Source organism: Vulpes vulpes, chromosome 7, assembly GCF_048418805.1.
Source record: "Vulpes vulpes isolate BD-2025 chromosome 7, VulVul3, whole genome shotgun sequence".
Taxonomy (NCBI): Eukaryota; Metazoa; Chordata; class Mammalia; order Carnivora; family Canidae; genus Vulpes; species Vulpes vulpes.
This window is the reverse complement of record NC_132786.1, coordinates 17,897,467-17,916,648: the sequence shown is the minus strand read 5'-3', so window position 1 is coordinate 17,916,648 and position 19,182 is coordinate 17,897,467. Positions and strand designations below refer to the sequence as shown.

Below are 19,182 nucleotides of genomic sequence, written 5' to 3'. Positions count from 1 at the left end.
CACTAACCACATGGCTCCTCCTCTCTCTAAGCCCACTCCTGATCCTTGGCATACTATTAATGGTGGCCCCTTGCTTTCTCTGAATCATCAAGGAAGGAATCCACGAAATATCTCAGTTATCAATCAACTAACTTGTTTTATATCCCTACGCTGGCCTGCCCACCTCCGACAGGCACCATGACGCCCCAAAATCAGCAGGTAGCAGCCGGATCTGAATCGTCGCCCCATTATAACATAACAAAAAGATATGAATGTTGGGCCAGCGAGACTGGGGACCTCAAAACGGCCGACCCCCAGGCCCAATAAGGCCACCTTGCTGCCCAACCCTAACTTAGCACACCGAGACCTGTAACCCTTGCCCTAATTGGAATGCCGCCCTGCCCCCATCTTCCCACAGAAAACTCTTTAGAGACCCCACTGCAGTTGGCTTGGGCACGACACACCCACCCCTTGCTCTCTGCCTTGCCTGCGGTGCATAACCTAGCCAGAGAGTGCAGCCCATTAAAAGCCGGTTTCAACAAAAATAAATAAATAAAAATGAAAGCCTGTTTCGACCAACTTTTGACTGGCCTCTCTTCCAGATCACTACCAATCAGATTAAACCTGACAAAAACCATGGTCCTTTTGTACCAAACTGCCACTTAAAGGACTGCTCACACCTGGCGCTGGCCACCTCCCTCCCTGTCCAATCTCGGGTCCGCCCCCAGCCAGTACTGAGAGGTGCCTGCGGACTCGCCCGGCCGACAAGGCACACGCAGCTCACGCATTCGCTCAGCAAACACGGGGGGGTGGGGGGCTCCTCCCGCTGTGGACATCAGGAGCCCCCGGGGGCACTGCCCAGGCCTAGCCTCTGGTGGCCTCTGGTGACTGGAGGGCCACTGGCCGACGCTCAGCAAGCTGTGCCCGGAGTGCACGGAGGCTGAAGTGGGAGGCGGCCTGGAGTGTGCAGGCGGGGCTCAGAGGCAGGGGCGGCCTGGGGGGTGGATATGCCGTTCCCATTTGGCAGCCAACTGGCCAAGCGGTGGCGGGTTCCTACGACGATGCTGAACGGGGGACACAATCTGCCCCCGTGGCTCCTCCAGTCTGGCAGGGGACGAGCAGCGAGAACCGACAGCACCAGGCGGTCCGAGCCTCGGACCTCCTCTCCATCCACTGCGGCTCCTGCAGAAGCCGGGGGTCCTGGGGGCCCCCCGCAGGCCCCTCCCAGGTGGCTCCGAGAAGCACCTGCACCAGTCCTTTGGCCCGGGGCGCATCGCCTCCCCTTGACTCACCTGGGCAGGCCGCGGCCTCCATGACGTTGGCCAGGGTCACGTCGTTGGACTGCACGTTGTACTGCCATTTGCGCAGGCCGAGGACCCCGCAGAGGATCCTGCCGGTGTGCAGCCCCACATGCATGCTCAGGTCCACCTCAGTGGCCTCGGCCACCGACCTGCAAGAAACAGGTCACGGGCATGAGCTAGGCCCTCGTGTACACCCGTGAGGGGAGCCCGGACAGGTGGGAGCATGGGGTCCCCGCCCGGCTCTGGGACGCATGGCCACAGTCAGGTGCCAGAGGGAGCGCTGAGCCAGGTGACCAGCCCCTCTGCCACCCTGGTCTGTCCACAGGTGGCCCCCATGGCAGGTGTGTCCAATGGGCCTTCCACATGAGCGGCAAAGCCCAACCACACCAGGAGGCCGAGCAATGGCCCAGGACAAGGTGGCCGCGTGGTTAGCAAGTCTCCCCAAGGGAAACCACAGACATGCAGGGCCACCAGGCCGCCACCCTGGAGCCAACCCCACCAGCGCCCAGCCCGGGGCAGACCCCCACCAGCCCGGCACAGCAGGGGGCCCGTGAGCTCAGAGACCAACCTCCCTCCTGCTTCAAAATTGTGGTTGATTCCTGTGCGCCCACCTTCTTCCTAGTACGACTTGGCCCAGCTGAGACGCAGCCTCCAGGGAGTCCTCCCAGGCCCTCACCTCCATCCCCCAGGGCCCATCTCCAGGGCCTTTGGGTGCCAGTTGCTCTTGCAGGAACCCCCTCCCCCAGCCCGTGCGGACCACGTCCCCCTTGGCCCAGCCTTCTGTGGCGGGGCGCCAATCACCGCACCCTCTTGTGCCCACCGAGGGCCCAGCCCCCAGAACCAGTGTTTCGCGTCGGGTCCGGGGCGCCCGGTGCACGTCCAGAAGTCCGCGTGCCACCACGGGTTACTTGGGAGTCTGAACGGATGTGTCCTCGATACCTATTGACTTTTACACGTGATGAACGTAGTTTCTCTCAATTTTAACTTTATCACTCGTTTCCCAACCTCCAACGAGAGGCGCCAAGACAAACAAAATGAGGTTAAAATTTGGGTTGGGTTATTTTTAATTGTTTTGTTTTTTTGTTTTGAAATTTGCAAACAGAAAGGAAGACAGAGAAACCTGAATGAGAAAAGCAGGACACGGTCCATTTGAGCATTTTTAACATTTCCGCCTCTGCAGCCAGGAAGGGGCCCAGGGACGGGGAGGCGGGGACCCACTTGCGGCACGCAGCACCCCAGCCAGCCGCCCACCAAATCCCACAACCCACACACCCTCACCTGCTCTGGAAAGCTCTGCCTCAAACATCTGCCAACAGATGCAGTCACCGAGACACTCACTTCTCAGTAAAAGGCGCGTCAGGGAAGGTCTCACAGAGACGTAACCCCAAACACCAGAGCCGGGGCAAAGCGTGTCCGGCTAATGTCTCCTTGGCACCACAGCGGCACCCGCTTGCTGGTGGCTGTGCGACCCGACGCTCTGTAGCCTCAGGGGCCGGGGCAGAGGAGCCGCGGAGGGGGGCACTGAGGCTCCGGCTGATGGGGACCCAGCAGAGTAGGAGGGCCGGCCCGACTGGAGAGCCCCCAACCCCAGCAGTGGCGCCCACCCCGCAAGGAGGGAGCCCTGGGCCTCTGCTTCCACATCAGTGCCCTGCACGGTCTTGAACACAGAGTGTGCCAACGTTCCCGCCTGTTACTCCGACGCGAACCTGCCTCCCATGGAGTGGAGCACAAGATCGCCCCCACCCGTTGCACCAGGAACACACATGTCCTCCCGCCACCCACCCCCCCACCACCCCCTAGCCTCAGGAGAGCTCAGAACCCTGGCGGCCAGGGCCTGCACCCACCTGCCCTTGAGGAGAGGCCGTCCATAAACGTGACCGTGTTCATGCAGGGGCAGCAAACACCCAGCCCCTCACACGCCTGTCCTGAGCTCACAAGTCCAGGGACTTTCGCGTTTGCACCCCGACTGGGTGTACTGCCAGAGAGGCAACACCCTCAGGGCGAGGGAGCAGCATCCCCAACCCTGAGCACCCTGGAACCGCACACAGGGTCTGCAGCAGATGGTCTAAGAATCCTACAACCGGCCCAAACCAGCCCCCGGCTCTGGGTCTCCCCCGTGTGCCGAGGACCCCCAACTGGAGCCGACTGCTCCGCGGCCTGGCGAGGGGCGTCTGCAAGCACCACCTTCCTGCCGGTCGCCCACAGCTCACTCTAGCCATCCGGGCCGCGGCGGGGCCTCGGGGATGCTGCGCCTTCGGGGCTCCGAGGGAGAAGACTGACAGGCCCTGCCCAGAAGGAAGCCGCCGTCCTCCCCGGGTGCCGCGGGCCCAACGCACAGCAGCACACAGCCCGGCCAGAGGCCAGACACCCACCCTGGCCACTGCTCCTCGCTTCTTCTCGGGCAAGGTTCGTGCTAACAGAGCTCCAGGCTAAACACAAATACACACGTTTGTGCACGTTTCTGTGTCAGACGGGGGCGGTGCAGCAGGTGAGGGAGGCCACCGGCAGGCCAGGAGTGGCCCCCCAGGAGCCCGTCCCTGCGTGAGGCCCACCATGCGGCAGACGCACACAGGCGGCACCCTGCGCTGGGGCCCCCAGAGAAGGGAAGAGGGGCTCATCGTGGGCAGGAGGCCGGCTCCGAGCTGTGGCTCTGGTGGCCCTCGCCCCTGTCCACAACCGGGACGGCGCCCAGCCCATGCTCCCAGTTTGTGGAGACAGAGACCGGGCCCCGGAATCTCAGGAGGCCATTGAAGCCTCTGGGGATATGGAGCCGATGCAGACGGCAGCCCTGGAGGCCAAGGAAGATGCCCACTGGCCCCGGGGTGGGCGGCCTCCGAAGCCAAGGCGGGGTCTCAGGGCCGACAGGGTCGGGGAGCCTGGAGCTCAGCCTCAGCGGACAGGAGACACAGCCAAGGGGCCCCCACTGCCCAGAGTGAACGGAGCAGGGGCAGACAGGTGGCCGATCCACCTCTCCACATGGCACAGAAGCAGCCACGCCGAGGGGAGGTGCAGAACTCCGGGCTGGGGCAGCCAAGAGATCGTCACAGAAATCCCTCCGAGGCTGCCCAGGTGCGGCGATGGTGGGGCGCACCAGGGCAGGCCCAGAGCCCGCGTGAGCAGCCAGGCGTCCCAGGCACGCCTCCGGGCGCCTTTCCACCCAAGGAGCCCTGGGGGCAGCGGGGGCACCAGGTCCCCCCAGGAGGCTCCCAGCAGGGGCGGCCAGTGTACCGCCCTCAGGGACATCAACGGCACGAGCCGTTGGCGGCAGCCTGGCGAGGCCCTGCCGGGGACGCGCCCCTGACTGGCTGACGGGGGAGTGGACACCTGCCTCCCCGCACCTCCCCCTGCACAACCTCACTTTGGCCCAGGAGGTCCCAGAACGACACAGGACGTGACCCCAGGCCATGCTCCACACTGATGTTGCCGCGACCTGAGAGCTGCTGGACGTGAGCCCCATGCGACGTCACATAAGACAGCACGGGCTGTGACACGAGGGGTGACGCGCGACGGGGTGTACATCACATGCTGACAAAGGAAGCGATGTGAACCGCAGGCGGATTCGTGGCACGTGGTGCCCGGCGCTCTGATGGCTGGGACGTGGCCGGGGACACGAGAAGACGCCGTCGCGAGGGGGAGCCTCGGAACCCTCTGGGAGACGCACCTGTGCTTCCTGCCTGGCCCTGCCCGCCTGCCCCAGCGCAGCTCCCCCTCGAGGGCAGAGGCTCCAGTGTCTGGATGCACGCTGGCCTCACTGGGGCCTCTCCCGCCCCCAACCCTGGTGCGGGCGCAGACCCGCCACCACTGGCACAGGGACCCACTGCCCGCAGAGCCCCCACCCTGTCCCCGAGGGCGCTGCCCGGCTCCGGGAAGCCGCACCTCCACACCCGTCCACGCTTCGGAGCCTCCTCGTTTGCATCTCTCTCTCTCCCCTTTCTTGTTCCCCAGACAACGCTGCTGCCGCCACTTCTCAGCTCCGAGTGTGGATGCTGACAGCGCTCCCTGTGAATTAAGCCCGCCCTGCGGGGCTGCACCCACCCCTCTGAGCTGCTGAGAGGTGGGTACCGGGGTGCTCCAGCCACCAGCACAGCCTCCCAGCCCCACGCCGTTCCTACCCCGACCAAGGGTCCCTAACTCTTCATCCTGCTGCCTGATGGGACGAGATAGGCTGGCTGAGAAGTGGACACGGCCGGCCCGCGGTGTCCAGGCGACGCGCACCTGTTCCCTCGAAGGCCCCTCGGCACGGGACACCTGGATGCCAAGGCGCGCAAGGCTGAGCACGGGCAATTCCTTCAAGCGGAACCCGGCTGACTCCCTGGATGCCCGGCCAGGCTACGCGACAAAGCGTATTTCTTCCCGCCCCACTAACGCCATCCCGACAATGCCCTGGATGGCCACGGTTGAAGAAATGCCGTCCCAGCAAAATGCAGAGGTCCCAGAGGCACACGCGCCTCGCCATGCGGCCTGGCTCTCGAAGAGTGGACGGGACAGTGCGGGGGCGGTCGCCACGGGGACGGTCGCCGCGGGGCACTCACGTGATGGTATCGATCATGTGCAGGCCCATCTCCACGCAGCAGTGGGCATGGTTGGTCTTCGGCTGGGTGAGGCCGGACACGCAGTAATAACAGTCTCCGAGGATCTTCATGTGGCGACAGTGGTTCTCCTGGAGGGGGAGGGGGGGCGACAGGAGAAATCCCAGGTTAGTGACCCGCCCGGGGCCTGGGCACCTGCACTTTCACCACCAGGTGCCAGAGACCACAGAGCGTGCAGCACGACAGGCAGGGGACCCCTCGGAGCCCAGGGCAGCCTCAGGAAGGTGAGCGGCCCCCAGGGCTATGGTCAGGGACACCCTGGGGCACCCACCCGGCCCTACACCTGCACTCAGCCCGGTTCCCACGCAGGGGCCCACTCTGCCCGCCCCGCGGCCCAGCTGGCACACCCACACAGCCCCAGCCTGGAGCCAGCTCTCTCTTCCATGGGGACCAGCACTGCTTCCCTCCTGACCACTACCTCAGACCGTCACCTGCTGGCCCCTGTGCATGGTGCCAGACACCCCCCACACCGGCCCCTGAAGGGCAGGTGCACACACCTGAGTCCTCGCGGCTGGCCTCCACGGGATGTGTGGGCGGCTGTCCATGAAGAGTCACCTGCGGGGGCCCGAGCCGCAAGGGGCGCACCAGGGTCTGCACCCTGACCTCGCCACCCAGGGTCATCTCAGAACTGCCACTCTGGCACTTTGCAACAGTAAGAGTGTCGCACCCACCTCACCGTCGCCCGGGGGCAGACTTCCTAGCACCTGTCACACGCTGACCTGCTGCTCTCCGCTGTGATCATCCTCGGACACTTCCGTAAAACTCCCCTCTACATCCCTAAAATAGCAGACGGCCTCACAAAACTCCTTCCCGCGAGTGGCTCAGGTCCACGGGTGTGACCACGAGATACGACGGAGACGCTCTCCAAAACGCATTCACGCGTTCGTTCAGAGGGGACAGCAAGCCCGCTACACGTTAACGGAAGTCGCAAACTTCACGAAAAACGATGACCTTTTCCAGAATGAACACAAGCAGTAAGAAGCGTGGCCGTGGTCACACGGGGAGTGTCGCGGGTGCCCTGGGCCCACGGGCGACTGCAGCCCCACTGAGAGCACATCCCCCGGCTTCTGCTCATGCTGCCCTCCGCCTGCCCAGAAGGACCGACCCCTCCGGGTGTTCTCCGGTGCTACAGGTTGACCTGAGAATTCACCGTGAGAGCCCTCAGCTCCCGCCGCCTGTAACCCCACCCACGTCCCACGTCAGAGGACAGGCGCCTGTCCGGCCCCCTGGGGCTCCCCCGTGGACTGCAAGCTGGCCGCAGGGACGTCCGGTTCTGACCACTCAGCCTCCGGGGGACCGTGGCAGCCACCTGTTAGGACCCTGCCGGGCTCCCTGCCTGTGGAAAGGAGCTCCCGGGTTTCCCGCGGGAAGGTCGGGCCGGTGGCGTCCTGTCCTCTGCTGGTGTTGGGGAGCCGGAGCCAGATGGCCGGAGGCAGACGCCCCCCCGGGGGAGCCGAGGCCCGGGCCCCTGGGAGTCAGCTGGCCTGCGTTCCTCAGCCATGCTCGCCAAGCCTCCTGCCAACAGGCAGCCCTGGGCTCTCTCCGGGCTCTTGCCCACCGTCCCCATCGTCCCCAGTGGGCAGGCAGGCCAGGACGCCCATGCAGGCCAAGGACAGGGAGCCCTCTCCCATCGTCCCGTCTGCAGGCCTGGGGCACAGGGATGGCACGAGACGCCACCGCCAAGCCTCACCCGTGTCCTGGGCGTCAGGACGTTCTCCCAGCGATCAGCCCGGGGCTGCAGGGTTTCAGGATAAGGACGGCCTCACACCTTCTACGCCAAGACTCCCACACCTACTGTAGGGTTTGCCTTGGATTCAGGAGCCTAGGATCTTGGGAGGCTATTCCCCATCCCTGCCCCTGTGGGACTGTCATCTTCTGGGCCTCCAGAATGAGGGTACCGGTGCCCACGAGTGTGCACACAGGGACCTTGTGGGCCTGGACGCATGTACACACCAAGGAAGAACGTGGTGGGAGGTATTTCCTGCATGGGACACCCGCCCCGAATATCATAGATATGATACCACAGTGGCCTGGGGACGTCTGGAGGAAGCACCTGCTAGGATAATCCCTAACCCACAGACAAGGCAGGCCATCCCCGATGGGCACAAAGGCTTCTCTGGGGTGGAAACCTGGGAAGAATGGAAAGTTGTGTCTGACCCCAGGTGCGTTTCCAGGCTGGGGCCCTGGCTGCACACAGCCCTTCCCTGGGGCCTGTGGAGAGGGGTGCGCTTGTGTCACTGTGTGCACACAGCCCATTGCCCGCGGGCGGGGGAGGGGGGCATTGGGAGCCCTGAGCGCTGCTCCTGAAGCTTCCTCCAGGAGTGGACTCAGGGAGGGGGTCCTAGGCAGTGAGGTCACTTCTTTCACAACAGAGGCCAACAGAACTTGGAACCCTGCACCCGGGCCCCCACATTCTAGTGCAGCCCCACCTCAGGCTCACTTTCAGGAGACTTCTGCTACTGAAAGATGTTCCCTAATCACTTTCCCAGTTCCGACGAACCCCAGGAACCCCAGGGATGCGGCTGCTTCGAATGCTGGAGACGTTGGTGCCACCGTCAAACTCAACGCCTCAGGGAGTTTTTCAGGAGGCGCCGTAGGGTAATACAGAGCAGGCCAGGCCAGGCCAGGCCACCTGTGCCAGCCATCCGGGGCAGCCCCATCCCCTCCTCTTCAGGGAACCAGGGATGTGTGGGCAGGTCGCATCCAGGATGGAGGACCGTGCAGGGCAGCAGGTTCCCCGGTGATCCCTTCAGGGTCACCCTGAGGTCACGGTGGGCAGGGTGGAAACAGGATTCCTGAGGTGCCCTCTTACCCGACTCGGAGTTAACCCAAGGCCCTGCAGCCGCATCCCTTTGCACTCCTTGGGGGAGGTGTGTGCCCGCTGTGCTGTGGTGTGTCTGCAATGGAGTCAGCTGGGTGTGCGGCCCGACCGAGGCGGCCAGACCCGGCGCTGAGGCCTCCTGCCTGGCTGCCCCACACTGTCTTTACAGAGCTCCACACGGGACATACAGAACTCCACACGGGACATACAGAGCTGCACATGGGACAACGGGAGGCGGCGGAGGCAGGAGGAAGAGGACATCCCCGACACCCTGGTGGTGATCTGGAAGGAGCCCAACACATCTTACGGAGGCCTGCAAGAGTTCAAGGTGAGTGCAGGGGCTGGGGCCACCCGACACCCAGGGCCCCGATGCAGCAGGAAGGGCCCCGGGTCCCAGAAGCCAGCCTCTGCTCCCCTGCGCTACCCCCTAGACTTCTGCTGCGACAGGAGTCTGGATTCCCCTCCTCCCCAAACTTGCCCCCATGGCCCTGCCCCTGCCTGGGCCAGATGCATGCAGAGTCCCTGTGCACAGAATTGTAGGAATATCAGAATAGAGCCTTCAGGGGATGCCTGGTCGCCCAGTGGTTTAGCGCCTGCCTTCTGCCCAGGCCCTGATGCTGGAGACCCGGGATCAAGTCCCACCTCGGGCTCTCTGCATGGGGACTGCTTCTACCTCTGTGTGTCTGCCCCCCACCCCTCTCTGTGTGTGTGTGTGTGTCATGAATGAATAACAACTTTTTTTTATAATTAACTCTTTTTAAAGATTTTATTTATTTATTCACGAGAGACAGAGAGAGAGAGGCAGAGACATAAGCAGAGGGAGAAGCAGGCTCCATGCAGGGAGCCTGATGTGGGACTGGATCCTGCGTCCCCAGGATCACGCCCTGAGCTGAAGGCAGTGCTAAACCACTGAGCCACCCAGGCTGCCCACAAAAACTTTTGAAAAAGAGACCCACCATGTCTCATCGCACGCGGTCTCCAGTAGTTTGCACTGTGCTATGCTTTCTCCTAACTGGTGCTCCCAGGAGGCCCCATTGGCCTGACGTCCTTTCCTACCTTCTCCAAGGCTGGAGCATGGTCCTGGTGAGTTGGGAGACTTTTCCCCAAAGGGACACGGGGCTCACTGTATTATGTCTATCGCTCTGCAGTTAGGTTTTGAAGGAGCGCATCCCTGCCCCCCCTCCCGGGGTCAGGCACAGGGGCCTCGTGTGCTGCACAACATGTCAGAAGGCCAGTTGGTTCCCACAGCCACTGAGCCCTTCACTGATGCCGGACTTCGATGCGATTCCCTTCTGTTGCCAAATCACAGTACGGTGCTGAACATCCTGCAACCCTCAGGCCCTGGGCCCTCCCACCCAAGGAAAGGTCTCCGTGTGGGCACCTGGAGACAGGGACGTGTGGTCAAATTCAAGGGGTGAAGCCGTTAATGCAGGGAGGTGCTGTCAATACTCAGCTGACAAGCGGCCCTGGGATACTGACCCCTCCCACTTGAGATCCTTGCATTGATCCATATATTTTTTTAATTTATCCTCTAAGATTATTTCTTTACTGGATAGCTTGTCCGTTTAAGAGACAGAGAGCAGGGAGCAGAAGAGGGAGACACAGTCTCCTCAAGCACTCTCTGCCCCAAGAGCAGAGCCTGCCAGGGGCGGGATCTCAGGATGCTGAGACCATGACCTGAGCCACAACCCAGAGTCAGATGCTAAGTGACTGAGCTGTAGGCCTCAAGCTCCGTGTTCCTGCTGTGGGCACTTCTGCCCCCCCCATCCCCCGCAGCCACTGAGAGCTCGGGCTTTGGCCTGCGCTCCAACTCCCAGGTGGTCTGGAGGCTACAGTGCAGGCTGCACGTCCCCTCTGTCCCACCTCAGGCTGAAAGGGCCTCAGCCCTGAGAAGGAATCGGATCTGCCCGACCACCCCCAGCCGGAGGGAGCGGCTGCAGCAGGAGGTAGAAGAACTGGTGCCTGCCTTGCTGCGCTTGCACAATCTGTCCCTATTTGTATTTTTAAATGTCGTGGAAGAGTATGGCACCCCTGAAGAGGTGCTGGACCTGCTGTTTGCAAAGTGAGCTCCCTGACCCTCCACAGCCCAGGGGGATGGGATACCTACTGGTTGGGAGTCTTGGGGAACGTGGCTGAACTTCCTGGCCCCTGGGGCTGCTGCTCCGACTGGAGTAGAGTCACACAGGGCCTAGTCGGGTCCTGTAGGGCAGCCCCCGGGGCCTGGCCTGTGGCAGGTCGGCTTGAGGGGCTGTGCTTGTGCTCAGCAGTCTTCGTTCTCTCCCCATGACAAAGCCTGTGCCGCCTCCCCACCGTCACCAGGGTCTTGAGCTGGCCTCTTTTGCCATTGAAACGGAGTCCACCTGGGATCTGTATCCTGGGGCATTTGGAGTGGAGTAGGGGTCCCCGGGGACACCTGGGCACCCAGGCCCACTTGGATATCTGCCATGGGCCTGGCCGGAGCCCTTTCATTCCTTAATCATTCAGAAAGTGCCAGCGGGTACAGGTACTTCTCCAGGAGCTGCCCGTGGCCCAATGCACAGAGCTGACGGCCCCCCAGGGTTCTGGACTAGTTGGGGTTCAGAGGGTGACAGCACCTATGAGGAGAGGTTGGGTCCACAGGACGATTCATGTGATGCCCCCCGCCCTCCTCTAGATATCGATGCATCGTAGCTTCCTGCAAGAAGGAAGGAATCCGGGACCAGTGGGAAATGTGAGTGAGCTCTGGCTCATGCAGGGGAGCCTTCCCTCTCCAGGAGGGCCACGAGGGGGCTGTGGGTCGGAGGGTTCTGCTGGACCCCTCATCGCACACATCTTCAATTCCTGTGACAGGGTAGAGGTCTGAGGCCCCGTCAGGGAAAGAGGAAAGGAGAGCCGTGGGTGGGGTGCGGGCTTTGTGGGAGAGCACTGGGACGCCAAAGGGACCTCCTCCATGCCCATTCTCCCAACCCTCTGTCTGCCCCACACCTGGGACCCAGAGCAGAGGGTGTGGGGAGCATCGAACTCACCAATCTGGTGGCACCTGGACCCGGGTGCACGGCAGGTGCTCAGGAGAGCCAGTGAGGGCTCAGGGACCAGACGGCCCCCGCCCGTGGGAGATTAGAGTCAGTGGAAGGACACCCCCTGGGGGCCCCTCGTGAGTGAGGCTGGGCAGACCCACAGGAGGGAAGGTTCCCCGGGAAAGACAGTGATGGTCACACTGCTGGTCATGGGCTCCCATGCACAGAGGCTTCGTGCCAGCCCCTCCTCAGTGAGCAGGGCTGTGGCAGGTAGGACCGCCAGGTGGCAGGTGGACAAGGAGCAGCACTGGCCTCCGACAGCCCCACGCTGGAGGCCGAGGGCCCCGGTTCCTGCAGGGCTTCCCCGGGACACCTCTGTGTGAGGAGCCCTGTCTTCTGACGCCTCTGCCCACCTGTCCCTCCCCAGCGCCTTGACCTCCTTCCTGACCATCTGGCTGGACTACTATGAGGAGGACTTCCACGATCCCCCAGAATTTCCTGCCCTGACCAAGCTGCTGAAATTCACAGGGCAATATGTGCCAGGCTCAGTGCTCGACTGTCGTGTGGAGCGTTACCTTTGCCGTTTTGTAAAACTCCATCAAGTGGAGTTTGAGGGTGGAGGTGAGGAGGACTGGGGTGGCTGAGTTGGGGACAGGGTGGGCCACACAGATCAAGCCTCCATGCTGCTGGGCCGGGAGCACTGGATAGGCTCACACCCCATCCCCATGGACTGCAGTTTGGGGAGACCTCCCAGGGCTCTTGCACTCACACACGTTGAGCGGTGGGTAGCGTGTCCTTGATTTGAGAGGGACGTGGAAAGTCCATCCTGGTGATGATACTTTGTCTTCTTGGAGATGATACTCTGTCTGCGGACCCCAAGCAACACCCTGAACCACCCCAAGAGCATGCCAGGGCTTCGACGGTGGGGCCTGCTGCACCTTCAGGGTCTCAGGGGATGGAGCTGGTCCCAGCTGCTGGAGGTGAGCACTCGGCCCGAGGCCTGACGTCAGCTGCTGTGTACAAGGTAAGACACGTGGCGGTCACACCTCTGAATCCCTGGCCTGAGCTGGAAGAGCCACCTGCACCCTTGGGAGCCCTGGAGGCCGAACGGGCCCCACCACCGGCTATGGAGGTCATCAATGTGCCAGTGGAGCAACCGGCTTCGGACTCCGAGCAACAACCTGAACCACCGCAAGAGCCCGCCCGAGCCCCGACTGTGGGGCCTGCTGCACCTTCCAGGGCTCAGGGGAAGGAGCTGGTCCCAGCTGGGGGAGCTGAGTGCTCGGCCTGAGGCCTGACGTCAGCTGCTGTGTACAAGGTAAGACCCATGGTCGTCAGACCTCTGAATCCCTGGCCTGAGCTGGAAGAGCCACCTGCACCCTTGGGAGCCCTGGAGGCCGAACGGGCCCCACCACCGGCGATCGAGGTCATCGATGTGGCGGAGCAGCCACCTCACTCAGGGGAGCAACGGGCTTCGGACCCCGAGCAACACCCTGAACCACCGCTCTCATAAAGAGCCCGCCCGAGGCCGACAGTAGAGCCTGCTGAGGCTCCTGGGATTGAGGTGATCGAGCCGGTCCCGGCTGCTGGTGCTGAGGGCTTGGCCCGAGCCGGGATGCCAGCTGCTGTGTTCAAGACGAGACACGTGGTGGTCAGACCTCTGAATCCCTGTCCTGACCTGGTAGAGCCACCTGCACCCTTGGGAGCCCTGGAGGCCGAACGGGCCCCACCACCTGCTATGGAGGTCATCGATGTGCCAGAGCAGCCGCCTCACTCAGGGGAGCAACCCGCTTCGGACCCCGAGCAACACCCTGAACCACCGCAGCAAGAGCCCGCCCGAGGCCGACTGTGGGGCCTGCTGAAGCTCCTGGGCCTGAGGTGATCGAGCCGGTCCCGGCTGCTGGTGCTGAGAGCTAGGCCTGGGCCAAGATGCTGGCTGCTGAGGTCAAGCCAAGGTACCTGGTGGTCATACCTCTGATTCACTGTCCCGATCTGGAGGAGCCACCTGCTTCTTGGCCACCCCAGAAGGAGGAGCAGGTCCCGGTGCTGGCTCTCGAGTTCATCTCGAGTTCATCGAAGGGCTGGAGCGGTCACCTGCCTTAGTGGAGCCACCAGCCTCGGCCCCCGAGCAGCAGCTCGTGATGGCTGCAGCACAACTGAAGCCTTCCCCGCCCCTTTCATTGTGCTGTTTCTGTATTTTGTGTTTTTCATAAACCTCTATAATTGCTTCATGAATTTTATTTGTAATAAAGGGTAAGTTAACTTTGTACAAAATTGACTCTGATGCTTTTAAATTATACATCGTGGTACTTTAGGTCCATTCATACTTCCAAACTCGTTCTATGAGGCCAGCATCACCTTAATTCCAAAACCAGACAAAGACCCCACCAAAAAGGAGAATTACAGACCGATATCCCCGAAGAACACGGATGCAAACATTCTCAAGATACGAGGAGACAGGATCCAACAGTACATAAAGAAGATTACTCGCCATGACCAAGTGGATTTATCCCCGGGATGCAAGGCTGGTTCAACACTCGTAAAGCAGTCAATGGGATGGATCACATCAACAAGAGAAAAAACAAGAACCAGATGATCCTCTCAATACATGCAGAGAAAGCATTTGACAAAATACAGCATCCATTCCTGATCAAAACTCTTGACGCTGTAGTAATAGACGGAACATTCCTCAGCATCTTCAAAGCCATCTATGAAAAGCCCATAGCAAATATCATTCTCGATGGGAAAATGCTGGGAGCCTTTCCCCTAAGATCAGGAACACGACACGGACGTACACTCTCACCACGGCTACTCAACATACTACTACAAGTCCTAGCTTCAGCAATCAGGCAGCAAAAAGAAATAAAAGGCATTCAAATTGGCAAAGAAGAGGTCAAACTCTCCCTCTTCGCAGATGACATGATACTGTACCTAGAAAACCCAAAAGACTCCACCCCAAGATTGCTAGAACTCATACAGGAAATTCGGCAGCGTGGCAGGATACCAAATCAATGCCCAGAAATCAGTGGCATTTCTATATACTAACAATGAGACTGAAGAAAGGGAAATTAAGGAGTCAGTCCCATTGACAATTGCACCCAAAAGCATGAGATACCTAGGAATACACCTAACCAGAGAGGTAAAGGATCCCTACCCAAAAAACTACAGAGCACGTCTGAAAGAAACTGAGGAAGACACAGAGACATGGAAAACTATTCCATGCTCCTGGATTGGAAGAATTCATATATATATATATATATTGAAAATGTCCACGTGACCCAGGGCAATTTACACATGGAACGCAATCCCTATCGAAATACCATGGACTTTCTTCAGAGAGTTGGAACAAATCATCTGAAGATTAGTGTGGAATCAGAAAAGACCCCAAGTAGCCAGGGGAATATGAAAAAAGAAAACCAGAGCCGGGGCATCACAATGCTGGATGTCAAGTTGTACTACAAAGCTGTGCTCATCAAGACAGTGTGGTCCTGGCACAAAAACAGACACATAGGTCAATGGAACAGAACGGAGAATCCAGAAGTGGACCCTCAACTCTATGGTCAACTAATATTCGACAAAGCAAGAAACACCATCCACCGGAACAAAGACAGTCTCTTCAATAAATGCTGTTGGGAACATTGGACAGCCACACGCAGAGGAATGAAACTGGACCATTCTCTCACACCACCGAACACAAAGAGAAACTCAAAATAGATGAAAGATCTAAATGTGAGACAGGAAGCCATCAAAATCTGAGAGGAGAACACAGGCAACACCCTTCTGAAACGTGGCCAGAGCAACTTTTTGCAAGATACATCCATGAAGGCCAGGGAAACAAGAGCCAAAATGAATCACTGGGACTTCATCAAGATGAGGAGCTTCCGCACAACAACAGAAATGCTCAACAAAACTAAAAGACAACTCACAGAATGGGAGAAGATATTTGTAAATGACCGTCAGATAAAGGGCCAGTGTCCAAGATCTCTAAAGAACTCATTCAACTCTACAGCAAAGAAACCAACAATCCAATCATGAAATGGGCAAAAGACATGAACAGAAATGTCACAGAGGAAGACATAGACGTGGCCACCAAGCACATGAGACAATGCTCCGCATCACTGGCCATCAGGGAAACACAACTCAGAAGGACAATGAGATACCACCTCACACCAGTGAGAATGGTGAACATTAGCCAGACAGGAAACCACAAATGTTGGAGAGGATGTGGAGAAAGGGGAACCCTCCTGCACTGCTGGTGGGAATGTGAACTGGTGCAGCCACTCTGGAAAACTGTGTGGGTGGGGCTTCCACAAAGACTTCAAAATAGAGCTGCCGTGCGACCCAGCAATTCCACTGCTGGGGATTTACCCCAAAGATACGGACGCAGTGAAACGCCGGGACACCTGCACCCCGATGATTATAGCGGCAATGTCCACAATAGCCACACTGTGGAAGGAGCCTCGGTGCCCACCGACAGATGAATGCATAAAGAAGATGTGTTCTACCTATGTAATGGAGTATTACTCAGCCAACAGAAATGACAAATACACCCTATTTGCTTCGACGTGGAGGGACCTAGAGGGTATTATGTTGAGTGAAATAAGTCAATGGGAGAAGGACAAACATTACATGGTCTCATTCATTTGGGGAATTAAAAATTAGTGACAGGGAATAAAGGGAAAGGAGAGAAAAGGAGTGAAAATATCGGAGAGGGTGACAAAACATGAGAGACACCTAACTGTGGGAAAAGAACAAGGGGTAGTGGAAGGGAAGTGGGTGGGGGGTTGGGGTGACTGGGTGATTGGAACTGAGGGAGGCAGTTGTTGGGATGAGCACTGGGTGTTATGCTACATGACAGCAAACTGAACTCCAATAAAAAAAATCGTTTGAAAAAGAAGGGTGAACCCGCGGCGCCCGGCCCTGGGTCTCCACACTTGGGGAGCAGCATGGGGCAAGCGGGACACAGGCCACCCGCTCTCCTCTTGCTGCTGCTGCGTGGGCTCTGCTTCCTTGTGCTGGGCCCGGGGAGTGGGTTCTGGGCCGGCTGCTGCCGAGGGGGGCGCGGGGGCCCTGGCCTTCATCTCTCTTGCACACCCATGCTTGTGCTCTCGCTTCGTGTGTGTTTGTGTGTGTGTGAGTCTGCCGGCTGCTCAGCCCCGTCGGGGAGACCAGACTGGGGCTCTTGGTCGGCGCTGCCGGATGTGGGCACACCTTCCCGAGTAGGCCACAGACGCAGCAGGAACTGTCCTCCCACGTCCTCTGTGGGGCCTGGTCCTTGTCGGGGAGCCGACCGGATGCCCTCGGGAGACACAGCCGCGGCCTTTCCTCCTGCCTCTGCTCTGCCCGTGGGGCCTGAGCCACCCCAAACCCGCAGGCCGCGTTCGCGCTGCTCCTTGGGGCTGTCAGCTGGCAGGTTTCCTGGGACCTTCCCTCGGGGGCTGTCCTGGGGGCTGAGGAGGACTCCTTTCAAGGTGATGGTTCCTCCAGAAATGGCCCCCTTCAAAGGGCTTGAGTAGGCGGGAGCTGACTCGTCGGTTGTGTGGGGGCAGGTTTGTGGCTCGAGGTGGCCAGGAATGGGTGGGGATTCCTGAGTATGTCCGAAGCAGCCCCTGGGAAGCATCGGGTGGCTCTCGTGCCATCGAAGGAGGTGTAGACACCAGGTGGCTGGGAGGAGAATGGCCAAGGCGGCGCAGAGCTCTGCCCCCATACTTGGGCCGGAGCCTGTTGCTGGAGCTGCTGAGACCCCATCCTCAGGGTCCCAGGATTTGCCAACCTGTCCCACGTCCCAGGGCTCTCATGGCACGCACGTGTGTGAGAACCGGTCTCGATGGTCTCGTCGGGGTCTCCTGGTGTGACGACGGGGGACGTGCACCGTACCCCATCTACTCGGGAGACTGGGGAGCCATGGACGCCATGGCCCGTCGTCTTCTCTATCTGACGTCATTTTCAGTGTCGTGTTTTGGCCCACCCCGCCTGCCGTGGCAGCGGCTCACCAGCGTCAGAGTGGCGGGCTGGGGCACCAGGCCATGCGGCGGATGGCGGGCCGTCCTCGTGGGTGTCCTCTGCCCATTGCTGCCGGCCTGGGCCCTGGAGCCGGCGCAGCCTGCGTGTTTTCTCACTTCAGATGCGGCCGCCTCAGATTGGCCACTGAGCTCCGTCAGCCGAGGTCCGCGGAGACCAGGGTGCCCGCCCGCGAAGTCCCCTCTCCAGTGACGGTTTGCAATAAATCTGTATTTAAGCACTTCGGCGTCCATGTGTGTCACTTGCTTCCAAGACTCTTCTCTGCGTGTGTGCGTTTCCGGAACTCCAGCCACGAGGTCCCTGGTTCACGGACAAAGCAGACGCCAATGTCGGGGATTCCTCAGTGTCTTCTGAACTGTGTCTGCTCTAACCTGTGGTTTTCAGAAATCTCATGAGCTTTCAAGAAAAAAGGATTGTCGTTGCAGAGCTGACACAGGTCTCCAGCAGGTTCTGAAAAGCTGAACTGAGCACAGGATCCCGAAGCTTCAGCCGGAGGACACCCCATCCCGGCACCCCGTGGAGCGAGTCTCGCCCTGCGGTGCCAGGCTCACCCATCTGCCTGCACCCCCCCGGGCACAGCACTTCGGCTGCACTCCAGTCCCGGGGACCGTGCTCATGGGCAGGCTCTGGCGACGCTTCTCGAGTGAATGGAGGATGCGTGCTGGCATTAGTGCACAAGTGCCCAGGACCAAAGATTATCTGCCAGGGAGGAGAGGTCCCATCTTTCAACAGTTTGCCCCAAAACGTGTGGGAGGGAGAACAGTCTCCATGTTCTATGTAGAAAGGAAGTGTCCGGGAGGCGGCAGTTCTGGTGTGGAGAGGAGTGTGCCCAGGACTGCCCACCTGAGGACAGACCCGCAGCCACCCGGGTCTGCCCCACAGGCATGCTGGCGCTCCCGTGGGCCTCCCGCTGGCACCTGTCCCAGCCTCGGAGAGTGGGGGGGTAACACCATCATTTCAGGCTCTGCTCCCCGCTCAGCCATCTGCTCAAGCACCAGGGGCTCTCCCTGGGTGTCATTCTTTTTTTTTTTTTTTTGGAACATCGATGGGAAAAATGTTATATCTTGAATTTTTGCTAATATCTAACTGGGATTTAGCATTCCCATCAGTTAGGAAACATGTGTCAGTTCCTTTCTTTTTCCTTTGTAAATTGACTCTTTATTGGTGTTCAATTTGCCAACATATGGAATAACACCCAGTGCTCACCCCATCAAGTGCCCCCATCAGTGCCCTTCACCCCGTCACCCCCACCCCCAACCCACCTCCCCTTCCCCCACCCCGAGTTCCTTTCCTGGATGTGATTCTTGAGGGCTGGCTGGCCTCCAGAGGTCGGCATGCGTGCAGCCCGACAGCTGCCCTGGCCTGCCCTGTGCCGCTGAGCCCGGACCTGGGTACAGCCTTATGTGTTCCAATAGCCCTGAGGGGACCAGGCCCACGGATACTGGAGCCCAAGCTGAGGGGGGTACGTGGTGAGT

At 60.0% G+C, this 19,182-nt stretch overlaps 1 protein-coding gene across 11 annotated transcripts in view; it reads right to left on the bottom strand.

Annotated features, from left to right (window-relative positions):
• Positions 1-19,182, bottom strand: part of LOC140599790 (adenylate cyclase type 1-like) — a 271,616-nt gene that overhangs the window by 101,750 nt on the left and 150,684 nt on the right. For all 11 annotated transcript variants that reach the window (XM_072764990.1, XM_072764985.1, XM_072764982.1 and 8 more), the window contains 2 exons: positions 5,813-5,940; positions 1,272-1,429 (listed from right to left, as the gene is read on the bottom strand). In XM_072764990.1, the coding sequence (XP_072621091.1) occupies positions 1,272-1,429; positions 5,813-5,940 (286 nt within the window). The remainder of the gene's footprint in view (positions 1-1,271; positions 1,430-5,812; positions 5,941-19,182) is intronic.